General features: G+C 38.9%; 1 protein-coding gene across 6 annotated transcripts in view; it reads right to left on the reverse strand.

The window, feature by feature from the left end:
- Nucleotides 1-163: 163 nt before the first annotated feature.
- Nucleotides 164-27,674, reverse strand: part of MYRIP (myosin VIIA and Rab interacting protein) — a 207,020-nt gene continuing 179,509 nt past the window's right edge. For 2 of the 6 annotated variants that reach the window (XM_068204620.1, XM_068204636.1), the window contains 8 exons: nt 23,567-23,806; nt 16,173-16,235; nt 10,393-10,587; nt 6,447-6,608; nt 4,690-4,794; nt 4,533-4,593; nt 3,647-3,765; nt 164-2,960 (listed from right to left, as the gene is read on the reverse strand). In XM_068204620.1, coding sequence (XP_068060721.1) covers nt 2,928-2,960; nt 3,647-3,765; nt 4,533-4,593; nt 4,690-4,794; nt 6,447-6,608; nt 10,393-10,587; nt 16,173-16,235; nt 23,567-23,806 — 978 coding nt within the window. In that variant the 3' untranslated portion in view covers nt 164-2,927. Of the gene's footprint in view, nt 2,961-3,646; nt 3,766-4,532; nt 4,594-4,689; nt 4,795-6,446; nt 6,609-10,392; nt 10,588-16,172; nt 16,238-22,292; nt 22,387-23,566; nt 23,807-27,674 lie in introns of all 6 variants that reach the window. The other 4 variants (XM_068204627.1, XM_068204663.1, XM_068204655.1 and 1 more) reach the window with 3 other exon arrangements.

Consider the following 27,674-nt stretch of genomic DNA (forward strand, 5'->3'; position numbering starts at 1 on the left):
CTAGAGGAGGAGGAAGTGTGAACCGAGCGTGTGCCTTTGCTCTCTGCAAACCCTGGCACCCCTGCGGAGATGCCCGTGTCCCGGGTGTGATGGTGTCATGTGTGTGGGTGTGGGTTCTGCACGATTCTGGGCCAAAGTGCACATAAATCCAAACAACAGAGAAGAAATTTTTTGTTTTCTTTATGAATCAAGTCATTGAAAAGGCATTCTTTTCATAAATTGCTTTTACTCTTTTATAATTTCTCTTGACAATAATTCTTGGTGAGTATGCAGATAACAACAACAAGGCAAGCTTAATATTCACTCAGACTTAATCAAATAGTAGTCTTCATATAGTCTTCATTTTACCCATTAAAATATTTTCATTTATAAAAATTAATCTAAATATAAATATTAACACTAAAGATTGAAATCACCTGATGACAAAATAATTATTTGTGTGCTATAACATATGCTTTTATGATTTTTTTAAAACAGTAAATTATATCTTTGCACGTATTTGGCACGATAAACATTTGTAAAAATTCAAATGCTTAGAGCAGGTGGGATTTTTTTTAAAGTTTTTTTTTTTTTGCAATGCCTACACAGTACACATTTGTCTGTCAAAGACTGAATATTTTAACATTGTAACACGATAATAGTTGCTTTTCATGCCTCTTAAGGAAAACAACCTACTCCAAACTTTGTTGGCTTGTTTAAATCACACTAACAGAACAAAAGCTGGAGAGTTATTCTATTAAAATTAGTCATTTCTGTATTGATATTACATACACAATATTAGTTATTATTTATTAGACGAATATGCAGACCAACCACCATTAATGACATTTCATAACACGCATACCTGCATAAACCAGAACCTGGGAATGTATTGTACACATACACAAGAACAGTCAATGGAGGAGGAGACTGAAAAACAAAAAAAACTACTAGGCATCCTACTCTGTTTAATTTCCTTTACTGGACTGCATATATAAATAAAATCTATTTGTTTTATATATATATTAAACAGAGTGGGCCAAATTCTTCCCTCACATCTGTGCAAACCAATTTCAGAGAACTAGTATTGTGTGAGAGTAAAAGAAGGCCTAATTTCACCCAGAATGAAGACATTGGGTCAGATCTTGGGCAGATGAAAATTCCTTGGAGGAATGGAGTCACACTGATGTATTGTAAGTGGGAAGAGGTTTGTATTTATTCCAAGGGTTCCTCACATGCAGCTGGACATCAGAGTACTGACAAGCTAGATGTCAAATGTGGATGGCAGATTTGCAACTGGCACTGTCTTTCCAATCAACCCATCCCGTCATTCCCTGTCTTCCCCACTCGCCCCCCTAAATCCAGCCTAGTCAAGAAATTTGCTTGCATTTGCCCAGCCACAGAAATTTCATGGCGTGGTGTCCCAGGGAACTGCTTTCCTGCTGCATGGCAGGTAACATGTGGTGCTCTGTTCATGGGTGTTCACTGGGAGCCCAGGGAACGAAGGAACTCTCCTACTTCCTGTTACCCACAGCTCTTGGGAGAGCTCACCACTCCTTAATGCTGAGAGGAACTTGCCAGACCATGCCTTCCTTCATAGCACATTTCACATCAACCCCATTTGTACTTGGGTACCTGCTCTGCAACTGGTGCGGAAGGTAAGGGATTCACTGGCTTATCACCTCCTCTGACTACCTTCTTTGTATTCTTCAGAGCAAAAAATACCCCACAAATTGGCAATGTTCTCCCACAAAAGGTTGAGAGGGACACCCTGTAAGCAGCATCCTCCCTCCTGGGCATCTGCCAAAGGGCCTTCTAGTTTGACTCACCTGTTAAGGGTCTCAAAAAATGAAAGAAAGAATATTAGTATTCACAATCCAATTCAGAGTGGTCCAGTAGTAGTGGAGTGCATGTGGCTCCAGTAACTGGCCCAGCTACTCTCAGGTGGCTCCAGACTAGTATAGGAAGTGATGTCTGGGCTACATTTGCCTCCTTCTCAGAAACACCAGTGAACGCCAGAAAGGAATCTCTTGCAAGCTGCAGCCACCCCACAACCACCAGTCAGTCAGCAGAGATCTCATCCCCAACACTTTCACCTCCTTTACCCAATCTTAAAGGTTTGGACACAATTTATTCTAAACTACAGCACGGTTGGCCACCACTAAGTGGACAATGCTGCCAAGAACAAGACATATGAAGATGTTGGTTTCTTTAACAGTGTTCAGATGTTTCCAGACACTGGGATCACAACTCAGCAGACATGTGGACCACACATGTGGCCATCAGTTCCTGGTTCAGCATGACACCCCTGCTGCCTAGAGCAATATCCCTAGCTCTGGAGCTGGAACATTCAATCTGCGAGATGCACTCTCAGAGAACAGAGAAGTCTTCCTCCTCCTACCAACCCTCCCAAGACTTCCACTGACTCCCTGGGAGCAGAGTGAGGTACACAAATTCTTCTCTCCCTCCACGCAGCTGAAAAGCAGCACACACTGCACAGAGTTGTTCTTATTGCTCGACAAGACAGATGCCCACATGAATAGTAAGAGGCCAGCAAATATGGATCACAGGTCTGCTTTGGCAGATTAATTGGCCTATAATTATGACTGATTGAGTGTACAAAAACATACTGCATTTTAAAGACTACATACTTTAGTACAATCAATAGGGAGAAAAAGTGCATCTTAAAATGTGGAGCCTTGCTTTTGAAACATAGCATCCTGTCTAGAGTCCTCTGAGAACTTTAAGGCAGAGTTTCCTGTAGTGGACCACAATGCTGAAGACTTGGACAGCTTTCTCAGTGAGGTATCCAAATGAAGCCCTATAACTGAGGCTCTGTGGGTTCTTGAGGGTCCATTTTCAGCTGGACATACACAATGGCTGTTAAGAAAAGGCACTCTAGTGTACAGCCTTAGGCAGTGTGTTATTGGCAGTAGGGAAGAGTAAGTTTAGTACATCACAGCAGATCCTATAGCAGGTTCCTAGAACAGAGAGGGACAGGAAAGAAAAAACACATGAGTGAAGAACTAAACAAACCTGCTGAAGAACACAGCCATGTCCTTTCCCTTCTCATCTTCCCACGTATTTCCCACATGTCCTGTGGCAGACTGCTTTGGGACAGTCAGCTTTTTCCTTTATCCCTCTATGGCTGCTGTAGAAGAAATGACTGACAGCTGTCCTGGGTGTCCTGAGTGAAGCCACTTTGTTCAAACTCTGCAGAGCCAATGTGTGACCTGTCTATCCCTTAAATTCCACTTAGATAACCTTTTAACATTTCTCAACAATTAGTGAAATTCAAGGTGACTCTCACCTGCCAAGTTACAATGCACAGCTGGTTCTGTGAAGTTGTGGTTCATAAGTCTGAAATGCGCGGCATAACTAATTTATTTATTCTTTAAAAAATATGGGTAGCATGTTCCTGGAGACCTGGCAGCCAGGCTACATTATCACAAGCTGACATTCAGGAGCTGCTATTCTATAGTGTATAGTCAGACATCTTCCAGGACACTGGTCATATTTGTTCAAGAGCTGCCTAAGCAGTCTCTATTATTTTTTTCCTCAAATTATCAAGAGAAGATTTCTGAAGATACTGAAATACAGATGCCTACACAGATTTGACTATCTTTATTTGACTGATCTTAACAAAGTTTTAAAAACATTTGTTTACCATTAAGTCCTTGGCAGTGCTTTTCCTTTCTTTAGTTCTTTGTGTTAGAGATCCTTGAAGTATGAAGTTTCTGTTAAACGTTCTGACAGTGGTAACTGGAGAGCCATCTATTTTTTCACCTGGGAAAAATACAAAAGGGGAGATTTTTCACATAAGAGATTGAAGCAGATATAAAAATACTTCTGAAGAGTCACAGCTTCTAGAGAGATAAAACTTCCCCTAAGATGTATGAGAAAAGCTGGATTTAATTTAAATTAAAAACAGCAGGCTGTGGTACTCCAGATAAATTAAAGTTTGAGGCCATGTCAATCAGTGGAATTACAAAAGAATAGTGCAGTGAACAAAACCCTAGAATTTTCAGAGATAATGCACTGCAGAGTTAAAAAAAAACCCAATCAAGATCCACAAAAAAATTATGAAAAAACAAAACCCACTTGATTTTATAAAGACATTTCACAGTCATTCTCTGGCATACCAGGAATATTGCTGAGCCATTTAATACAGAAAAATCAGCAAATCAGCAAATTCAGACTTTAAGGAAGTGGTGGGTTATGGAGGGTGGCAGCCACACTGTGTGGTGCCCAAGCAGCCTCTTGCAGGGCAAGTATTCAGCATTCCTCATTTGCTTTTTCCAGCCTTCTGCCTCTGCTCTTGTTTACTTCTCACTGTCACAACCTTCACTGAAGAGAAAGTGGTGATGCTTTGAAATGTGGCAAAGGGGTATTTTATATAATGCAAGTACATAGAAAATGAGGAGGATGGGACAGTCTATTAGGCTTTCTCTGTTCATTTCATAACCTAAACTTTTCCCTACTTTGCTGGCCTGTACATTATATTGAATCTTACAAAGAGAGTCTCTCTCATTTACATAACACTTTAGGCGCACCTTTTATTGGTGGAGCTGGAAGTTTTCTCCTCTGCTGTCTTGATGTGTCTATTGTATGCATCTGTAAACAACATACATGTATTACTCAATTTAATTTTAGAGAAAGAGGCAAGATTTCCCCAATGTATTTTTTGAATACTACATAATGTTCTGGCACCTGGTTTGTTTGCTTTTGATCCCGTTTCCTTGTCAGGCGAACACAGGGAGCCACGTTCAAGCCTGCAACAGTGAGAGCTGATATTCTGCTCTCAATATCTGAAATCTTCAAAGAAAATAAAAGAGAGAGACAGACAGATGGGGAGGGGGAAAAAGAAGTTTTAAAATTACTGTGGATGCCACTACTGAAATATAACCCTCCCCCAGTAAAATCCTCTTTAATAAGAAAATATAAACAGATGGCTAACTTGTTCAGCAATTCTGACACCTTCCTGCATTCTTTAGTCCTGACATTTAAAGGGGCTTAATTTGTTAGTAAAGATGGAGTAAAAGAACAATCCAACCTACCTTGTGACTCCAAGGAAGAGGCATTTTACTCCTTTTGAGGAAAAAAAGAAAGGAGGAGAGAAAACCTGCATTTGCTTTCTCCTGATTACCTTTAGCTGCATAATCCCAAATTCATTCAAGCTGTGTTTTTAAAAGGGCTACACTCAAACAATGACTTTGTGGGACACATTTCCTAACTCAAAGTTAATTTCATACACGTGCAAAGTACATCCTCTGTCACAAAATCTAAACATTTGATCTTAAATATTTATAGTTCAAATGTATATGCATATTAAACACAAGCATGCATAAATGCAGGCATACACTACATAAAAAGTCTGAATGGAAAACAAATTGCCAGGGAAAAGTAGTCTGATACTGAGAGTAGTGGAGACAAGTACTGACAAAAGAGAAAGAAGAGTCAGAGAAGTCAGATATATAACCCAACAGCTGATTCACAATGACACCTGAAGCCACTGTTGGCTTCACTCTGCAGATCTTCCATTGGCCTCCTTGCATAGTTTAGGCCTCTCTCCTCCTCCCTCTCCCCCCCATTAACAGATTTACCCTAAAATAATGACCAAAGCCAACAAAACACCACTGCCAGTTTACCAAGCAGTACAGCAATTCACTTCTGACATCAGAGACATGTCAGGCTCTCAGATCTTTGCTCAGTCCTGAGTTGAGCATGCTTCCAACTGAGTAAAATCACCAGGTACTTCCTATTAAACCCTGACAGAGTCAGGTCAGGGCATCTTGCTGGATACAGACTGGGCAGTGAGCTGCAAGCAGTGTCAGCCCTTTGAGGTCTGGCAGCGTATCTTGTTCAGCTTTTAGCACCAGATTAGAATGTGTTCTGAGCCCCAGCCTTTCTGGGGCTGATAGAGCGGTGCTAGATCACCGTTCACAAGAGTTCTTGCCTTTGGCTGGGATGTGTGCTGCTTAGCACCTAAATCCCAGAGCAGGCATGCAAGCCCTAGGCTCTGTTCTTGGCTCAGCCTCTGGCTGCCGTAGGCCTTTGCTGGTAGACAGCTGCCAACAGTGGCATCTTTTGGAAAGTGCTTGACAAGCTGCTGACTAGATAAACTGCCTCAGACGCTATCTGCTGTCTGACCGGGGCCACGTGCATGACACGGCGTGCACCATGGGAGCTGCCTGGCAGCAAGGAGCAGTCCAGCATTAGTACTGCAGTGAGAGGTACTGCAGGGCCATGTCCAAAACCAAGCTGAGGGAAGAAACAAAGAGATACAGTACATCTGGCTGGGCTGAGTTACACAGCTCAGTTATGCTCTTCTCAGCTTGTGATGCAGTCAGCAGCCTTGGATCATCAGACTACGGCAGTACAAAAGTTTAATCAAAGTGTGTACGGTGAGATGGGTGTTAGGCAAGGTGGTGTGAAACCCGCAGATGGAGAGGAGCTGCTGTCCTCACCTGAAGCTCTGCATGATGAACCTGGGCAGCTGCTGTGGCCACCTGGTCCTCCAGATCAGCCAGCTCAGATTCCTCAGTAACACTGTTGATCTTGCGTGCGGCGTCTTCCAGGTTGGTCAGCTGCCCCTCCAGTCCATACACCGTGCTGGCTGTCAGGTACACCTGCAGGGCCAAGGTGGGGACAGGTGTCAGTAATTCCTGGTTTGTGGGCGTGCAGGTTTGAGCAGACTGCATTTTCCATCATACCTGCAAGCTCCCCTGCTTGCTAGCCCACCACAGGGAGATTTACCTGGCAGAGGAAAGTCATGGGGAAATAATCTGAAAAACACACATCCACAAAGAAAAGGGATGAGCGAGGTGGCTGCATAACAGATTCCATAGGTGCTACAATTGTATTCCAAACCAGATTTGTTCCAGATTGATCAGCGAAGAAAAAAGTTGAAAAGTTTGCTTTTTTATTATTGATATTCCATTGCATAACACCCTAAGTCTACAAAGGGAAGTCAACAGATCACACCTCATATAAAGCCGTGTTTCTTTAAAACCATTTGATGCTTTCTGGCCATAAAAACTGCATGAATAATTGTTCAGCAGCAAATAGTTATTAACTTCCTATGGAGTAAATGTGCTTATATGTATAACAATTTTCCAATCCTGCTCCCACCCAAATGTACAGCAGGCAAAACCTTCCCGCCTCCTGGGCCTTTGAGTGAATCTGTGGAGGATCAATAGGTTTATTTGGGCCACATAAGAGAGAATTACTGACTTTATAATTCAGAGTTCTTCCCTAAAAATAAACAACTCTTACTGTTTTGGCCCACCTCTGGTATCTGTAACTACAGCTAAAGGTTTCATTTCCCATTCAGCCCTTCAGAGCAGTAATTAGTGATACACTGTGTCTCCTTGTTTCTTTTATTTCACAAACCCCCTAAGGTACATGGAGGTCACTGGTTTACAGAAGAGGGTAATTTTCAAGCATTAGCTTTTGACATCTGTGCTTAAAATTGTGCAGAACCACATGAAAATACTGCACTTTCTGCCCATTTACTCCTTAGCCAAGAGACTTGTTTCCATGAGGCTGGTAACAGCACAGTGGAAATGAAATATATATTCTGATTTCCCCCATTGCAATAGCAGTGAAGACTATGTTATTACAAACCTAGCATGAATTAAACATGGCTGTGGCTGACTTCAGGGTTCAAAGGGCAAGCAAATAGGACCTGAAGCAGATCCTTGAGGCAATACCTTCATTTCATATGTCTTCTACTCCAGTCATTATATCTGCCCACAATTCCTGGATCATTCAGTCCTTTGGCATAAGAGATATTCAAATAATTTATGTCAATGCTGTGACTTTATGGATCAAAATGGTGGAGAATGACCAGATTGAAATTTGTTTACTTTTTATTCCTTTTCTATTTCATTATTGTTTCTTAATTGTTTGAAATAGTTTTCTTTTTTCTTTGTGTCAGTTGTAGATAGGTTTTTTTCATGCATGTGACTTTGCTAAAAAACAAAATCACTACATCTGTACAAACTGCATCTTGTAAGAACACTTCCTAACTGCAGGTATGAAATCTTTGAAACACATACCTGAAAGAAATAAGTAATCTGATGTAAAATTTTTGCTTAAGTACCTGGGGACACAGGTGGTCCATAAAGTTAACGTGATGATTTAAATAGAAATGCTCCTGGTTTTGTGAGGTTTAATTATTCTTACTGTTCATTTAAATGATACATCTTTTAAGTAAGACATACCACAGCCAGTTTAGATTAAAAGGCATTTTTTAAAGATTTCCCTGTCACATCTAAAAGCTTAGAGAAAGAAGAAGTAGAACATTTTGAACAGCAGCATATTTAGAAAGTTAAAGAAAAGATGCATTTTAAGTGCTGTGGCAAAAATCTCTGCACAGTAAGATGTCCTTTTCAAGAGGGGGAAAAAATCCAAAGATTTTTTGGATAGAAAAAATATCTATCTGATGATAGAAAAATGTCATTTTTGTCATCAGTGTTTCTGTAACTCAATCAGCCCCTATATTTGTGAAATGTTAATGAACACTTTCCAGCTGGAACTAAAGAAAATATTTTTCTGAAGAATGTTCCCTTTACTTGGACAATTTTTACACTTCCCAACAGCAATGGTGTCCTTGCAGGTCTCCCCTAAATGATGCCCTTATTCATACATTCATATTTAGCCTGTGGAGACTTATTTTATTGTCATTTAGGTAAGCACAACTTCCACAAAACCCCAACCTTTTTCTGGTACAGATGGCCCTACATTCTTCACACTGTTGCATGCACAGTCCTCAAAAGGCTAGAGAGAGCAAAAATGAACGAAGTGTTTATAAACACTCAGATCCTCTTGCAGAAGTTGCTGCAAAGAGGATGTGGTTCATGGCCCCAGCTACAATGGGAAAAGTTATGGTTTCCCGCATTTCTAAAGGCTCTTTACCATGAAGTGTAATGGTGAAATCTTCAAACTGTGAAGTTTTTGCCATCAACTTCACGTCCTATGTGGGACAGAGAAAGATGTTCTCTGGGGACACAGCAAGGCTGTGCTGGATACCTTGTGAATTCTACAGAGAACTGGGAGAAGCTAGACCAGAGATGCTGCAGCGAGGGCAAAGCCAAAGCAAGAAATGCTCTGCCTCTGTGCCCAGTGTCTGCTCAGTAAGAAATGCTTGGCCCAAATGAATGATTAGAGGCCACAGCACCACAGGTGCCACAGCTCCACATAGCTGGGAGGGATTATCAAAGTGCAATTGGGAAAAAAAATGCACCTTAGATAGTTTACAACACAGTTCTCCACAGAAAAAACATGTGGGACCAGATTTCCCCAAATTGCTCTTTGTCCTGCAGAATTTCTTAGTTCTTCTGAAGATGTGGTCCAGCATGCACTTGGATTTTTATTCCATATTCATTCCCCTTCCAGATGAATTCTGTAGTGTTTGGACCTTTAGGATACTTTACTATTTCATCAGAGAGAGTCCAGTGCCAAGAGTGGCTTTTAGTGCCATAGAGTATCTTCCACTTAGTTCTTAGCCTGGGGCTGCTGTGGAAATATGTTTCTGTGGAAGAAACTGATTTTATCCTCTAAGAGGAGATTCTGTCTGAAAATTTTCTGGGGCTAAAGAAAACCAGGATTTGTTTTCCTGAATGGATCAGGATGATATAATGGGACAGTGCAGATTCCTATGAGATCTTTAAGGACTCCTAATGAAGGGAAAGAGCACTGAAGTGTAATTACTTAAATGTGGGAAGAAGAGAAAGTTAAAAGTGTACCAACTCCATTAATTGGATTCACAAAAATTTCCAATGAGTAGTGACTTCATTCTGTGATTCAGCATTGCACTTTCCCCTGCAGAGGACAGGTATTCATGAGAAAGAATGGATGATTTGGATGTCACCAAACAAATGTTTGTTTAATTCAGATTCTCCAGCCTGCTCTTTCAAACAGTGGAGGAGGCAGCTCCAGATCCCTCGGTGCTAAGCACGGTGTGCTGGAGATGTTGGGGGAGGAAGAGCTTCTCCACTTCTCTGTGTGACTGGGGACATGCTTTTTTCACCTGTCCCTGGAGTGATGAGGCTGTGCTGAGACTAGGAGATGTGTGGTTTCAGCCAGGTGTGGCATAGCCACACTGCCATAGAGGTGTGGAGGTCATAAATGAGTTTTTGAGATAGAGCTTCTAAACTTAGTTGTAAACCCCAAAGCATCCAATTCCTCCTCCCCTCTATATTTAAAGTACATATTAAAACCCCCGCTACTGACACAGTTAAGCACTGTTGAAACACATTTTTTTTCCCTATTCATGTATTTGTTTAAAAACCCCAAATTAATTTTGAACATCCACTGATGCTGCCCGTGTGCCTTCCATATCGATTTGGTGCACACAAACAGGTGCACTCACTCACACATGTGACTTTTTCACATACTGATTCATCTTACATTTTCTTCCAGTGTGGTGAGCTGCTCATCAAGTCTGACAGGATCTGTGCCCAGCGGGAGGGTTCCTCTTCCTCTGTCCTGAATGTCATCCGGGAAGTCGCAGGGATCGGTGGATTCTGCTATCAGTTCTTCAGTGGCATTGATGACTTTCAGGACTTCTGTAGATATGTTGCAGAGAGAGACAGCAGAGTACTTCTGTTTTGTTACAAGAACAGACAGAGAAAACAGCAGCATTAAATTAGCATAGAGAGGTAAGACATAATCACCTTCTATTAACCCCAGCTCTAGCCATGCTAAAACCATATCCATGGCTCTCTGCTGCAGACACAAGAACCATGAAATGGAATTGGAGTTTATTTACCATTTCCTCCTTCCCTTTCTCACATACCCACACTGCTACAGCATGCAAAATAACATACACATGCAATTCTTCTACAACAGAATTCTACTGGAGGGATGGTCCAAATCTTATCCCAAAGGAGCACACAAATATCCAGCTTTAAACTCTACATGAGCTACATAAAGCTGGTTTTGCAGAAGTGTTTTAAACATGTTTTAAAACACAGTTTTCCTTTTTGGATACTGGCAAAGAGATGTGAAATGATCTATGTCTGTATCCACGGGAGACATTTCATTATGGATGCAAACATGGAAAAGCAATCTTCAGCAGCCCTATAAGGATAGAATTTTACTAAAATGCTTATTATGAACTAAATGATCACCCCAAATAAACAAAGACTGAGCTGTAAGTGTGAAAACACTTGTATCCTTTTATTTTTTTTTAATTTCAATTTAGTTCTTTTTTTAATATGGAATAAATGATATCAGATACCAAGGAAAAGCACGCAGTTTTATTGATTTTTTTAAAAACAACTGAAAAGCTTTTTATCAGTGTTCCTTACTTGCAATTTGTAATTAACTGTCCTGATTCTTATGATTTTCACATAGCTTTAAGCTTTTCCTCTGATGAAGGAAAAAAAATTTCATCAGATGTACCTTCAAGCACCAAGGTCAATATCCAAATGATACAGCTTGGAGACTGAGCCAAAGATTATTGAAGCCAATAAAAATACTGTCACTGAATATATGTGCAATACCTTTAGTGCTGCTTTGCCTAAAAGAAAGTGTGGAAAAATTTAAACCAAAATTTAATTCATTCCTCAAACCTGTAAATACTTATGCATGTGAATTAGGGGCTCACCTGTCTGTAAATTTTCTCACAAAGGAAGTATCTGCAGATCAGTACTGAGGAAATGGACAGTCTTTGGATTTTATACAGTAAATTCTATGGTACTGGAGAGTATTACTCATTAAAAATGTCTATAGGCAGGATACAGGAGAAATAATGTTCTTTTGGTTCTCACAATTTCTGATGGGTTAAATTGGAAACATACTTTCATTATTTCCTTCCCTTAATCAGCCTTCCATTCTTATGTTAGGTAAGACTTCTACTGAAAAGCTACATTTTTAGCAGTGCATACTCAATTGTTGTGTATCAATACATTAAGGTATCTTTAGCACTATTACTCATCTGAATTACAAGAAATAATTAGAATGAGAGATTAAAGAGAAGAAGAACAAAGCAAATACAGTATGCTACAGCACTCGATCTTTAGCTTGTTAGGACAACCAATGCAGCCCCAAACAAGCAGGCCTGGGACTCTCTTACAGAGAACAAATACTTGAACCCCATGAATAGCCTACTGGCTTTTTCCCATTTATTTTCACAAGTACCAATTAGGTTAAAATCAGATCAATAATTTTATAGGAAGAAGAGAAAAATCAATGCTACTCTCTTTTATTATTTACTTCCACAAGTACCTAGTTCTTATATTCGGTGAGTAATGAACAAAAAAGGATGAAGGCCGGACACTATATATTCTTCATCATATTCACTGATGTATGTTGTCCATTTCAAGAACTGTAGCCTCACTTTAGTCTTCATTATTTCTTAATTTTTTTATTATCCTTTATAGTTAATGATGAATTTCAAAAAAATAATAAATTAAATTAGAAAAAGTTATTTTATACCACAATATGATAATCCATATTGGCATTTTTTACAGAACAATTACTATAAAATAATTTTTCTGTTTTCCAGGTAAACTTGTCTATGATAGATATCTTTGTGAAACCAAGATTTTGAGTGAAAAATACCCTAGCTTCTTAATAGGAAATGCATAGGGGAAAAGAATTTCAACAGGAAAGAACAGACTAGAATAGACTAGACTAGGCTAGACTAGAATAGAATAAAATAACTTTTCATTTGGAAGGTGATGAATGATCAATTAGTCCAGCTACCTGACTAGTTCAGGGCTGACCAAAAGTTAAAGCATGCCCTTAAAGGACATTGTTCAAATTCCTCTTATACACTGACAGGGTTGGGCACTGACCACCTCCCTAGGAAGCCAAGTTTGAGCAACCTCACAGTGAAGAAATGCTTCCTAATGTCCACTCTAATCCTCCATAGGTGCAGAAATGTGATTTGTAAAAAGCTGGATACTCAGTTGATGATTTTCCATATGTTTTACCCTCCTTTTTGAGCAATTATCAAAAGCTGATAAAACAGCTCATGTTCCAAAATTGTCAGTTTGCAAATATAGTAAGGTATTCTAGATATAATTATTTAACATGTGTAATGGGAAAAACCCAAAATAAATTAAAAAATAATTTAAAAAAAGAAAATGTGTTGCAGGGTTTTAGTACTTCACAAACCTCTCCCTTCCCTGACTACCCATGTCAAACTCAGGATTTATAAGACCATATAAAAATCACCTGAAATTCACAGACACACACACATCAAGATCATCCTGGCAGGTGGATTTCAAATTGCTCCAAACACCTCTTGGTTGTCTAATTTATCTTGCCATTGCAGGAAAGGTCATTGCTTACACCTCAAAGTGACTCACAGGGACAGCTGTCATGCCATGACACAGGCTGTGTCTTGTCAAGCAAGTCAAAGAACTAATATGAATGTGGTAGATGTAGAAAGCAATCAAATATATGGTACAAATATCCAGCACAGGAAAGCTAAGCAACCATTCTTCTCGAAACTCTGGGATGCATTCGGATTTCATCTGGGTTACCCCACTTCTGAATTAACACCACCACTCCCAAATCAAATCCATGTAGCAGACCAAGTATGAATGTTTCTACTAGTTATGAGAATCTTTGTTTTTTACTGAATTTGAGACTAAGCATCTAATTAAAGGAATCAAACATACATTTAGCCTTTTTACGATAATTAATATCCATGGTCACCAACATGTTAAGAACACAGTCAAAAGAACATGCCCAATTTCTCTGAGTTGTGGTTGAGTCTTAAAACCAGTGAAATGCTAAAAATGTGTGTGTATGCAAGCATACATACATGCTTGCACTGAATATAACAAATATATGGTAAAACTTCTTTACTGCCATTTCTGTTTGTCAGATGGTAAGTATTCCTGTTTTGAGAAGATCATGTTTCAGTGGTCCAAAGATCAAGTGGTCTTGCTGACTGTTAGCCACTTCCCTTTCCTTCTGTTGCCTCTCTTTCCTTTCCCTGTTGATGCTGACAGTATTTCCTGTGTTGTTTAACTCAAGCATGCTACACTGGAAAGTACTTTATAGACCACTATTTGCATTCTTGCACAAGTAACAGAAGGAAAACAGGATGACAGAACTGAAGCAATATTAAGTACCCAAACTGCTAAGAGCAGGTGAGCTTTATGTGTTTGTTTGCATCTCAGCAGCCTGTGACATTTATCACGTCCTTTCCTTTGCATGAACATTATGGCTTTTATTTTTGATGCTCTCAAAACAGTTCTCTATCACTAGCACTACTTTTTTCTGCCCATTGTACTCAGCCATTAATGTTTTCTTTTTTTTCTGCCACTACGATGTCATCATTAGGCTCTTTTACAGAGCATGGGAGGGGGTGACCTGCAATTCAACAGAGAACACTGACATCAGCTAGATCAAGAAGTAGAGGAAGAACACCTTTCCATCACTAGCAGTCCTGGCAGTATTGACCACATCCTTGATGACTTGTGGTGCAATCATTTTTAGCTCCAGTGTCAAGGTGTTATATCATGCACTGAGTCACAGTCGATATCCCTCTTTTTATAGGGATTTATAGGGAGTTAAGGGGAGCTGGGGAGAAGATAAGTTTTGCTTTGCCACTGATTTACTCATCCTTTCAGAGTAACCTGACTCAATCCAAGCTGGGTGAAAACAAAATCAAACCCCAAACCTGTCTCCCTCATCTCCCCACCCTATGAGAGTTCACAGTACAATTTTGAGAAGGCCCTGAAAAGCCCAATGAAAGTCCTTCACAGGCCAGCAAATCTGGGACACAAGTCACAGTGTGGGAAGAAAAGTGCCATCAATGCCCAACTATCAGTGGCAGTCATCAACCCTGACCTTCAAAAGATCTTCGGCCCAAAAGTGAGCCCTAACCACTCATTACCATGAAAATTGTGGGGAAAAAAAAGGTTAAATTCTGCCTGGCTCTTTGAAGGCAGACAAGTATACCATGATAATCTGTGATATCAAGGAATTACTCTTCAAGTTTAAGACTACCTGCTTTGACCTTTATCATCAATATCTTCATTTATGGGCATTCCTTTAGAAAAAGAAAGCAAAATTATCTTACAGACTGAGAGCTATTATTCTACTGATAGTCTCCAAAGTATAACACAGAGAAATAAAAGTCTCTCTTTTTGACTGTGCTAGGTAATGCTGAATATTACATTTTACTAATTCAATCCACTGTCCTAATATAGTTACAGATGTTATGCTTATTAATATTTAATGCCTTATTTCTAGAGACAAGTTGCCTATAATCATGAGAAAGGAAATGATTTTCCAAGAGGTGAAATATTATAGGCTAAGTTGGAAATTAAAATATTTCCATCTTAAAATCCACACAGGATTCTGATATACAATGGACACGTACTGATGACATTACACAACTGGAAAAACACTTTTTCTTTAATGTCACCATTGATATTTTTAATAAATAAAATCAAGATAATTAGAAGATGATTAAAAATCAAAGGACAAAATTAAGATCAAGGAAAAAAGAAAAAAATTGAGAGAAGTGTCTTGCTTAATTAAGCATCAACTTCTAACAAAAAGCGATTCTTATTTTATAACTGACAGAATGATGTATGACATACTAAAAATAGCAGGTATTTTAATATACAAGATAAGCATATATTTGCTCAGGGAATATAAAGAAAATATTTTTTAATATGTGATTCTCATTAGCTGAGATTCAAATGGCACAGAATATAGAAGCCTCTTTCCACCTAGAAGAATGATAAGCAACAGTCACTAGCAGCAAAGTGAGAAAATATCTACTTACTGTACAAACTCTACAATGAATTAAGGGTTTTGATTATTTTTTAAATTGAGAGCTTAGAAAGATTTTTGAAGACCACTATGGTCAGGAAACTTCCTTCCAAATTTCTTAATATAGGTGAGTAGATGACAATAGAAAGTTCATACACCTTATCATTGTCTTCTGTTCTTCTTTACTAAACCCAAATTTTCATCACAAGGCCAAACAAGGGAGCCAGTCTGCTCCACATGTTAATTGTGATTATAAAATAATTTTCCGCAATGATTACTGATTGTGACCAAATGGTATGATTTTTCAGGCCTGATATTTCCAGGAAAACATTTTGAGTTTAAGAATGTTGATTGGGAAATAAGGAAACCCTCAATATCACGTTAAGGCATCTCTTACTAGATAAGAGATGTAAAAAGACACAAACAAAACAAAGCTTTCTCACCTGCTGCAATACAGTGGATAAAAACTGCAGCTTTAAATGAAGATCAAAAGCCTTTTGTTTTTCCTAGATAGTGGGAAAGCAGTTAAATAAAAAGGCAGAAAAGTTATATTAACAGCTACAGAGGTTAAAAACCTATATAGTTTTTAACTTACAGGGAAGTTTAGGATAAACAGCAAGGATAAAGAAACTACCAAGATTAAAACAGCATAAAATTTAGATTTTAAAATAAAATTGATATTTAAAATAAAGCAATGCCTAATTTAATTTTATTTGTGAGATTTATACTAACAGACCTCACGGAAACAGACATTGCAAATCACATACAATTGTTTATAAAATGAAACAGAGGGAAAATACTATTTCCATTGTCACAGAAAGTGTCACTAGGAATGCAAAAAATACTTTAGCAGCAGTGTTAAGAAGAAGAAAAGCCAACTATCTTCACTTTTGGAGTGTACACAGCAGCAATTCAGACCAAAGAGTCTGTAGTTACCAAAGAGTCTGTACCTCACTTATGCCACAGTCAGATGCCCATGTGAGAAACACCTGGGCTAAGTTAAGTAAGATGTCTTATGCCAAATCACTTCCTACTATTTGCTGCTGTCCTTCTCCTGGCCTCACTGCCCCAAAACAAACAAGTAAAACCCTTCAAAGTACAAGTCTCCAGTAACCAGTCAGTAGGCTTACAGTAATCTCCCTAATTTCCTTAGGCCTGTTTAAACTGAGCTGACTGGTTTTGCCTTGAAGTAATGACAAAACCACAGTTGCCCTGCTGGCTGTGCTGTGACAGAAATATCTTCCAGCTGAGGAGTAGCATTTCCCTGAAACTCTTCCAGCTAGATCTGAAAGACCCCAGTTTTCACTTCCAAGTCTTGGGGCAGCTTACAAAAGAAGACAAAATAGTAGTAAAAAATAGACTATTTTCCCACCATATTGCTCCAGGAGCTTACACTAATGTTCACTGATTTTCTGCAACTGTATCTGTAGAATAGCTTGGACATTTTCTCCTGAAGTAAATAAATCTTTGGCAAGGAGAGAACTGAAGGCGATTCCCCTTGCATGCACACTGCAAGAGCTGGCTTGGGTGTGCATGCACACAGGTGTCAAAACTGAGACGATGAGAAAAAAGCTGTTTACAACGATACTGCATTCCCCATGTGAAGGCAGCTGAAGTGTCACCTCTTTTGCCCTTCACCAGTAGATCCAACAGGGCTTTGATTCAGTTGCTTAAACACAGGTAGAGAAAGTGCAATTTGAAACAGCTTGAAGTGTGTGAGGATTTTGAAACAATGCTGTCAGATATGACATGGACCTGGGAGATTCACATTTCATCTGGACTAACAGCTTAAGGCCCTGTGGGACACTCTAAGATATCTCAGATGGTCTATTTACATCCATATTTATGCAAGTGTATTGAGCCCAGAAAGTGTCAGAATTGGAGGTACACAAACATCACTGCTCGCTTTGAAAACTTTAAAAAATAAATGTTCATGGTCTCGATGCTTGAAATGGAAGAGTCAGATTTTGACAAAATAAACTTACAATCAGCTTGATATTTCATACTAAAGACTGATTAATAGCAAAAACATAGGAGAAACACCTTGAATGGGAATTTTGTCCAGCAAGCCACTTAAACCTCAGTTTAAAGTTGAATGTATACTTGACTGCTCTGTTAAATTGAGAACTTAAAACTTTGGATCCATTAACCCAATGTGAAGATTATTGTCTCATACCTCTTTTCACCTTCCCTAACCAAAATTTTTTTCTCTGCTGTCATTCAAAATCCTGTGCAAAGATTATCTGCAGTTCATAAACCTTAAAGATCACTTTTTACAATGCTGCCCATGTTCAGTTTTCAATCCTGGACTTTGGGAGACTGCCCTGATAACTAACATAATCTTAAAAGCAATGATCCATGAAAACACAAGAATTAATCTGAGCATCTTGCACATAAAAATGTGAAACAACAGACACACAAATACCTTCCAAGCTGTTAACCCAGGAAGATATCATTGTATGTTCAGCACTACCATAATAGCAGCAGCGTAGTAAGCTACTGTACTTATGCTGTTGTGTTTTCTGGCCAAAGTGATCCCCGTGATTCTCCTCTAGAAACTTTTACTCAGAGACTTCCAAAGCTTTTAGTCATATGAAGCTGGATGGCTGTTTCCTATAAACCCCTTCCTGAACCAACAAACCAGCCAAAATACCTAGGAATTCAGGCAGTTGCAAGACAATGATCACAAAAACTACAACACCATCTTCTGTGAGGACAGTGCCTGCACCAGCACAAATGCCTAAAGAAGCCCAGCCACCAAGAGACACAGGCTCACTCTTGGTGTTCCAGCACTGCTGTGTCACCATCCCAGACATCCCTGCCATGATGCTTCAACAGGTCTGTGGTACACAGGTATTCACTGGCATGTGCATGTCCAGTGACATTCTCCAGCTCCACCAAGGCTGTGAGCAGAGATCTTCCCAGTGACTGAGTCCAGTGAGCCCCACGTTTGCCTGACCTCCCTTACTGAGCCCTGGCCACTCCCTCCAAGGCCAGCCCCAAGCACTGCCACCAGCATACACACCAGAAAGCTGGCTCTCTCTTCTGCAGGAACATGAACCCACATGGCTATTCTTCTTGCTAAAAAGACAGAGGCCAGGCAGATTTTTTAACAAGTCTCAATCTCATTATACCAGTAGTTGAACAGTGCTAATTTACCTGGTGAAAAAAGCAAGATGTACTCTTGAAACAAATGAAATAGGCCTCTGGCAAAAACCAACATGAAAATGTTATTCATGCTTTCATATGAACTCATAAAATGAAGCTTTTTAAAACCAAAGAAGAAAAAAATTTTTCCAGAGAATGGAAGCATAAATATTTAATGAAAATATTATTTATGCTGTTATTCATCCTGTCAAGAGACTCGGGAGGTTTCACTTAGAAAACAGGATCCTGCTGTGCTACTTAACAAACTCACTTAGAGGCTGTCATTCAGAGAAGAGCTATTGTGTCATGTAGTAATGTCAACAGACAACAGCAGGATTTAAACAAAGTTACTAAGCCTTGGTTGTAACATTCTCTGAGCAGAAGTAAATGCATAAAGGGATTTAAAGAAATTCCTTAAGCACACAGCATATTGCATCAAGCAAATGCAAAGAGGATAGAAACTCCACGTTACTATGGAAATTTAACTTGCTTGCTCATTGGTATATCTTAAGAAAGTTGTAATACTAAGTAGAAGTAGACAAAAAGAAAAAACACAAGCAAGGTTTTAACAACTATTTCAATTTTCATGCTATGTGGGCAATTTGAAAAAATGGCAGGGGCTGATCTGTTTTTTAACATAATCTCTATAGTTTCTGATAAAGTGGTCACAGGGATAGACTGCATTCAAAATGCAGCCTGCCAAAATTGCCTTCTAAAATGTAATTCTGGCATATACCATGAAATAAAGACCCAGTCAATTTATCTTCATGAAAGCATTAAAAGAGAAGGAGAATGGATGGAGGAAACTGCGAACTAAATACATCCCATTTATCATGCTTGCCACTCTCAGGATCAGTACCATTACGATACTTCAAAGGGAATTTACATTTTGTTTTATTTTCTTTAGGCATTCATTTAGGGCTTGGGGGAATAAAGCAAAAACTAACCAACCAATCAAAAAAAAAGAGCAAGACAGAAAGAATTGTGCAAATCATTGTGCTAGTACAAGACGTTTCACTAAGACAACAGTTGCACAATTTGAATTTTGGTTTGTTCACACCTGAAGTTTAGAAGGGCTGAAGGCCAACTCTACCCTAAGCATGGCTTTTGGTGAAAACCATGGCCTCTCACTGCACAGCTAAGACAAATGGACTTTTCAGGGCTCTGCACAGAAAGACCGTGGCTCCCCAGAAAGACCATGAATTACTTCTGTACCTTAAGAAGCACAAAATATTTTCCATAAAAACAAGTCTGCTGCAGGATTATGTTTTAAAATGAGAGCTGTAAATCTCCACAAAACCATTTTAGGCAATCACGAACTGAGGGATAATGAAAATGAAGGTGCTGAAAATCTAAGAAGATTTAAGTCTAAGTCCCAAAATTAATTTGTGTTAATTAATACCAACCTAAATCTTCAGGTATCCCGGATGAATTAAGTAATTAACTCAAAGGTGGTCATATTCAAATTTACGTCTTAAAGGCAGACATAGAACTCAAAAGCTCAATCTGAAATGAGAACTGAGAATCCATAAATGCCAAACAACTTCAGCTAACTCTCCATGAAAGATACCACTTTTACCACTGCTTCAGATCATAATATACTAAATACCCTTTTAAAAGCATCAGCTCAATGTGTGATTACATGAGATTCCCAGTTTCTATTAAAACAGAAGTCCTGGTTTTTAAAGGTGCAGACAAGTGAAGGTCAGATAAGCACCAAGTACTTAATTTCCAGTGATTCAAAAACAACACACGTTTTTAAGTCTTATCCTATGGTCAGGTGTACAAGAACTAAAAATTCCCAGCAATTTAAAGTTGCTGAAGTGTTCCATCTACTCATTCTAAAGTTTTTGCATCTTTTATGAGTTTAGGTACATCTGTATTTTAGACTACCACAGCCCCAACGGGTATTATACACTCTCATCTTCAGTATTTCCTTTTAAGATGCTGGCCAGCCAACTTTCCAGAGAGAAGGCACATGTCAGAAGATTTAAAAGTACCTTTAAGGACAATTGAAAGACTTGTCAAGAATAAGAATGAAAGAAGTGTGCTTGTTTCTTTACACCTGAAGAAGGTTTCCCTGCCAATTCTACTGAATTCCAGACCATGAAGAGTACTAGAGTATTCTGGTTTCTTTATTATAGAGAAAAAGAGTATATACTATGACCATTAATGAAAAGAACTTTTTTGTCCAAATCAAATAAAGGATTAGGAACTCCAAGCATTCCTTTTTTTTTTTTGCTGAACATGGTAAGCCCTTCTTTTTTAAAACTTAAGAAAATTTTATTGAGGAAAAATATATTCATCTTTGCTTTATTTTAAATAATTGACATACAAATTTGAAAGAAAGAGCAAAATTAGGAGAGAAAAAACCAACCAATCATACTTTGTAGATGCATGCAGATGAATAAGTACACCAAAAATATACATTCATTATTTTCTGCACTCAGTTCTCTATACAGGAGCATTTCAGAAAGTCCTCTTTATAGCCTTTAATTCTACATTTCATTTGCATAATGTTATAACCCCAGCTAGCCCATATATGCTGTTGAATATGGAAAGGTTGTGTGCACATCATGAAGGTTTTTGCACACATGATAATAAAGGTATTTACACTCCTGTGTAGTCCATGGCTAAATAACTCAGAATCGAAGTGTCACATACTCCTTACATTTGGAATATAAGGGGATCACCTAGTCCAACTCTTCTGGTCAAAGCACGTGCTCAAGGCCACTGTCCAGTCAGGTTTTGATTATATCCAAGGACACAGACTCTACAATCTTTCTGGGAAACCTGTTCCAGTATTTAAACACCAACACAGTGAAAAAGCTTTTCATTTGGATAGGATTTTTTTGTATTTCAGTTTGTGCCTACTGCTTCTATTCCTGTCAGAGGAAAGAGTTCCATTTCCACTTTATTTCCCACAAAGAACACTCCCCACTCTCACCTGTCAGGTATTAAACACATTGAAGAGATTCTCCCAAACCTTCTCTTCTTTTCTTGGATAGACAATTCCAGCTCTCTCAGCCTCTCTTCATACGACAGATGCCTCAGGTTTTTAATCATCTCTGTGGCCCTTCACAGGACTCACTTCAGTGTGTCCATGTGTACCTTGTACTGGGGAGCCCAAAACAGGACACAGCACTCCAGAAATGGTCTCACCAATACTGAACAGGAGTGCATAAGCTAATCACTTCCCACATGCAGGACTTGCATTTCCCTTTGCATTTGACTGCTAAAAGTCTTGTTAAAGCCAAAATAAACAACCTTCATAGTTCTAAATGTCTCAGATTGACATAGACTTTCTAAGATGAACCTCACAACAACATGGGCCAGTTTCCTCAGGTCTTGGAAGTGCATCCCCATCAGACACCATGCACATGTGCACATCCAGTTTTTGAAATATTTGCTAATCTGATCCTCCTCTACCAAGGATAAGTCTTCACTGCTCCAGGCTTTCCCATAGGTCTCAGGGGCCTGGGATTCTTGAGAGAAAATCTTACCCGTAAACTGAGGTGAAAACAATGTTGTGCAACAGCCTTTTCCATGTTCTGTGTCACCAGATCACTGCAGTAGTGAGCCCAGCTTTCCCTCACCTGCCTTTTGCTGCTGATGGATCTGTAGAAGGCTTTTTTTCCCTTTGTGTCTCTGGACAGATTCAGCTCCAGATGGGCACTGGCTTTTGTGACACCGTTCCTGCATTCTTGGACAGCACCTCTATCATCTGCCTGGATTACTTGATCCTGATTTCATCTCCCATTGTATTAGTTCTTTATATAATTTCAACAAAACACCTTCCAAACTATGACAAATAGATTTCCTTTAGAGAGTTGTCCACATTCCTTGTCAAAGCTGAGCTGCTGTGCACACAATAACCCAAAAGGCATGTCAAGATATGCAGCAAAATAAGCCCAAGCGGATCTAAGGAATAAGAGTGCTTGACTGGCAAGGGGCACCACTAGGCTCCTCTAGCATCAAATTCAAGCAGACCATATGATCTGAAGAGAAATTCAGAGATAGAAAGGGAAGAGAGGAGGTGGTAAATCCTGTGAGTGACACTGAAATCTGGTATGTCATTGTAAGGGTGAAATGGCACAAATGGAGGATCTCAGGCACTATCAGAACTGACACCAAATATCAGTTTCATTAGAAAATGTTACTACTCTCAGAAGCCTATTAGCTGACAGGATAACAGGGTTGGAAAGCTTTAAAGAAACACTAAATATTTTAATAGAGATGCAAAAGCAGACTCTATGCCATCAGCATGAACTAGATAATACTACAAAGAGAGGAGCAACTAAAAGGGTGGAAAAAAATCACTTAAACTGTCTGGTTAGCAAGGACAAAAAAAAAAAAAAAAACAACTGGGTACGTTTTTAAAATCAGAAAGTGTAAGTTGATTTTCAGTCTGTATAAACTGACATAATTCCATTAATATCATCCAGTTAACAGTTCTGTTGCACAAGCTGAGTTCCCTGCTTGGAACTGAGGCTGTAGGCTTTCTGTTCCTCACAGAGAGGAAAACGCACCTTAACTGAACTTTTATGTGTGCAAGAAGTTCAGTCTCAGACCTATATGAAGGACCTCAGGTTTTTTTAAACAACTATGTTCAGTTTTCTAGCCTGAATTTTCTCTTTTTGGATTCTAACTCTTAGAGTACTATTCCCACTCCTTTATAACTACCACTTACCTTCTTTAACTCTTCCTGAATACTTCTGCCATTTTCCTCTGAGGACAAACTTTCTTTCTGGTTTTCCAGATCTATTCCAGGTTCTGACTCTTGTTCTTCACCAGATGATGTTTCCTTGTCACTCATTTTAGCAGCAAGCTGAAATAACCTAGATTTAAGCTCATCCTCCATAAGTTCAGGCTTGACATCATGGTGCTGATCCTCATTGCTTATATCTGTTTCTGATAAATCATCAAAATCCTACAAAGACATTAGAAAAAAACATATAAATTCCTATTTAGGCACAGAAAGACAAAACAAACAGCTTTCTAGAAAACTACAGGTATGGTCACTCTGCAGGGAAGCTAGATAGAAAGTATATTAAGTATTCTGATAAAAAAGGAATGCCTGTAAAACAACACTTGCTGGATTATATTCATCATTCCTTCTTACTTTCATGTTATCTAAAAAGGAACTATGAAAATCACTATGTATCTGTGTGCAACTAATAAAACATGCCTGTATTTCCCATTCCCAGTACTGCCATCTCTCACAGGCACAGTGCAGATAAAAGTGTGGTGTGGGAACAAAATAACCTGTAACCTGGCAGTTGTGTTCAGCTTTCAGTTGAAAGCTGTGCTTGCATTCCCTGACTGCCTGGTCTTGACTATTATGCATGTTATTCTTAAAGACTACTGGAAACCAGTTTTGAAAAACTCCTCTTTTGTTACATGATGTGGCTTATGGTTGTCAGCTTTCCCTGTGATTATTTGCATAGGTAGATCCTCTATAGAGATGATTTTTTTCCCAAATGCCAACCTCCATGGAACAAGTTCAGGCTTCAGGAACACCTTCTGTTCTGAGTATTGGATTCTTAAAGGTGGAAAACACTTAAAGGACAAGTTAAATACAGTGGGTGCTACAGACTAGGCCACAAGTCCCTTTGGAGGCTGAAGAGAAGAAAAGCAAAATCTTTGCCCAGCATTTTCTTTCCAGCATAATCTTTCCAGCAAAATCTTTCCAGCTTAAGCTGGAAAGGGGGATGGTTTAGTCAGCTCCTGCTGACAAATTCTGAGAATATCTCATAGTTGGTCTAAAAACTAATCCCCAGGTATGTATCAATTCATTTTCTGGATCTGTGCTGTCTGATTAGGACCCAATTTGCCCTGATTTCCACTACAGTCCCTGGAGAGAGAGAGGCACCTCCCAGAGCAACTTGTTCCACCTATAGTATTTGCTGCCTTCTGGAAATGTTTTCTCCCTGCTGACTGCTGAGAGAAAGTTTTGAATCTTTAGCTTGTTTGGTGCTTCAGCCAAGTCCATGAAATAGGATGGTATTAGGTAGGTTTAAAAGTGACAGATATTTTGAAATGGAACATAATTGTGCAAAACCACCCAGAAGGTGGCTATGAAGAATTCAGACTGGGACCAGAGTGGTAGGCATATCTCAGCAGGTCTAGGAGGATGATTTGGAGCAATTCTCAGAGAGAAAATTATTCCTATCTGCCTTAGGTTCTCATACCATGACAAGACAAGACACTGATGGAGAGACTAAAATTTGTATTCTGTCTTCCATTCATTTGGAAATGCATCAACAGGAGCAGCTGTAGCAGCACTGTTCAGGGACGAACCAATTACCTCCAGTTCTCACAGGAAATGTTAACTCTGCCCACTCCCTCACAAACCCTACCCACCAAACTGCTTTTAATGGATTGACACATCGTGTTCATAATGTCAGTTCTCATCTTTCATACAGTAAACTATACTGGAGTTCTCAGCACTTTCACAGTGTTCTGGACAATTTTTGTCAGCAGTTATTTGCAATTCAATCAATTACACAACTAAATTATTGCTTTATAGTTCACCTTCAGGATGCAGAAGGGCTTTTCAGAAAATCAGAATTTGAAGGAACAACAGAAATTTGAGAGCTACAATAGAAGGGAAATCATGGGTTTATGCTGAAACTTCTTTCCCAAACAATCAGCTTCTGCAAGGTAAAAAGCTTTTTCTGCTAAAAAGCAGTTCAATGATTAAAAAAAAAAAGATTTCAAACTAGTGTGCTGTCACTTCAGTTTTATAATATGACATGCTCTTATATACATGCAAAAGACTGGTGTATTTCACCTCTTAAATTACAAATCTCTATCATAACAATGTTTCCTCAAATTGCAAGAGAAGTTTTCTTCAGACATTTCTTGCACATCACTCCACAACTCATTACAAATATCAGTATTACACCCCAACCAACAATCTGCCAATGACTAATACTCACAAGTCACTATGCTACCATGAAAAAGCCCTGAAACCTGCTGCTGAATCAATCAGTCCATCAATTTGTACCCAGGAAAGAAACAATCATAATTTATGTGATATACAGGATACAAAGCCCAGCTAAACTGTACACTTGTATTTTATGAGACTACAGTTTAGTGAAGATACAGCTCATTAAACCTGAGTTATTTACAACTAGGTATCCAGTCTAAGCTAATCAGTGGAACCCCTCTTTACTTGAATTACCTCCATTTATTTAATTGGTATCTCCAAAAATTGGTACTGTTCTCTTCTACCAAAACCTGGTTTAGGATTACAGGTCTGCACTAGGGGTGTGGGCTTACTCTAGCAGTGTTGATGAAGACTGAACACGGTTTACCTTGAGATCAAGCCTGAAAGGAAAAGAAGAAAATCCTATTCTATGCAGACATTTGAGCAGATCAAGCCTGTAAAGACAAGAATTTGATATTCTTGTTTAAATGAGCTTACAGATATGTATATAAAATCTAGTGGAGCAGTGAGGGAGACCAGCAGTCCAGAGTGGTGGATTTTCCCACACTTCCCCCTCACTGCTGTACTGACAGACTTCACTGTGCAGGAGGACATGTACCAGTCCTCTGGGGGCTTCTTAAATAGATCTGCTTAGCTTTAACTGCTTAGCAGCTTTATTAGAGTAGCAATGCACAGATACACCCATGGGAAGCACCACTTGTTAATCTAAAGAATCTGTATTGACATCAGCAATATAACAACTTCTCTCGATCCCCAAAAATACCAGGCTTCATAGAATCATACATGGCAGCAAGTCAAAGATCTTTTTGCTAGGTCTGCCAGCACAGGTGAAAGTCATGAGATGCCTTGGCAACCCCAGGGTGTCATTCTGCATTAGCTAAATCTGTGTTTTGAAAACATATTGTTTCTTGGGTGAGGACTCATCTTGAGAGCATTGACTGTATTACACCTGGGCTCAGGTATGTCTATAATCCCTTTTTTAATTTTCCAGCCTCTTTTAAATGAGTGGTTTGATTATCTATATTGGCTAGAGCTGTTAATTCCTGTGCACATGCAGAGATAATGGTACCTTACACTGATGCACTTTGTGGTTTCTGTTAATAGGAGGCTGCTTGACTTGTGTGTTGGGCTTTTCAGATAGTGGTAGAAAAATGTTTGTGAGGAGATTAAACATTTTTCATGGATTGACAAATTAAAAAATGCATTAGCAGCGATGAAAAAAATAAATGAATTGAAAGGTACTACTATTATTATTGAATAGTTGCTCCATTAAATTTTGTTATTCTATACTGTTCATGTTTTCACTCTTTCTGGTAAGTTTAATGACATTTTTGTGCCACTACACTAATCACTGTGTAAATTCCCATTTGCATCTATCAGCAATACATAATGCTAATAACTGCAAACAAGAATAAAGGGGTACCATTTTATCTGAAAAACTGAGCTTCTGTGAGGGCCTGGCAGACTGACACAGCCATGAACCCAGTTTCACTAAAAGAAAATCAAGTGTTTCTGTGCAAGCATAAGAGACAATAAAAACAACAAATACACCTTTACTCATAAATAGTGTCCAAATCCTTGCACACAAATCACTGATAACTCAATGTAATCAGAGTGGACAGAAACAAAATACAAAAAAAGATGCTCCAGAACAAAATCTATGTTAACCTATAAATTCCTGAGAGAAAGTTCCCTTCATGTAGGAAACCAAAAATTGGAAACTAAAATTTTTAGGAGAATACACAAATTATGAGGTTTGCAGGCAGTTTCTCATCAAGAGCCAGAGTGATTTCAGGGAGCTGTTTGCAAAGAATACATCCCAAGTGCCATCCTGTGGGAACAGGCG

This window comes from Anomalospiza imberbis, chromosome 1 (genome assembly GCF_031753505.1).
Source record: "Anomalospiza imberbis isolate Cuckoo-Finch-1a 21T00152 chromosome 1, ASM3175350v1, whole genome shotgun sequence".
NCBI classification, from domain to species: Eukaryota; Metazoa; Chordata; class Aves; order Passeriformes; family Viduidae; genus Anomalospiza; species Anomalospiza imberbis.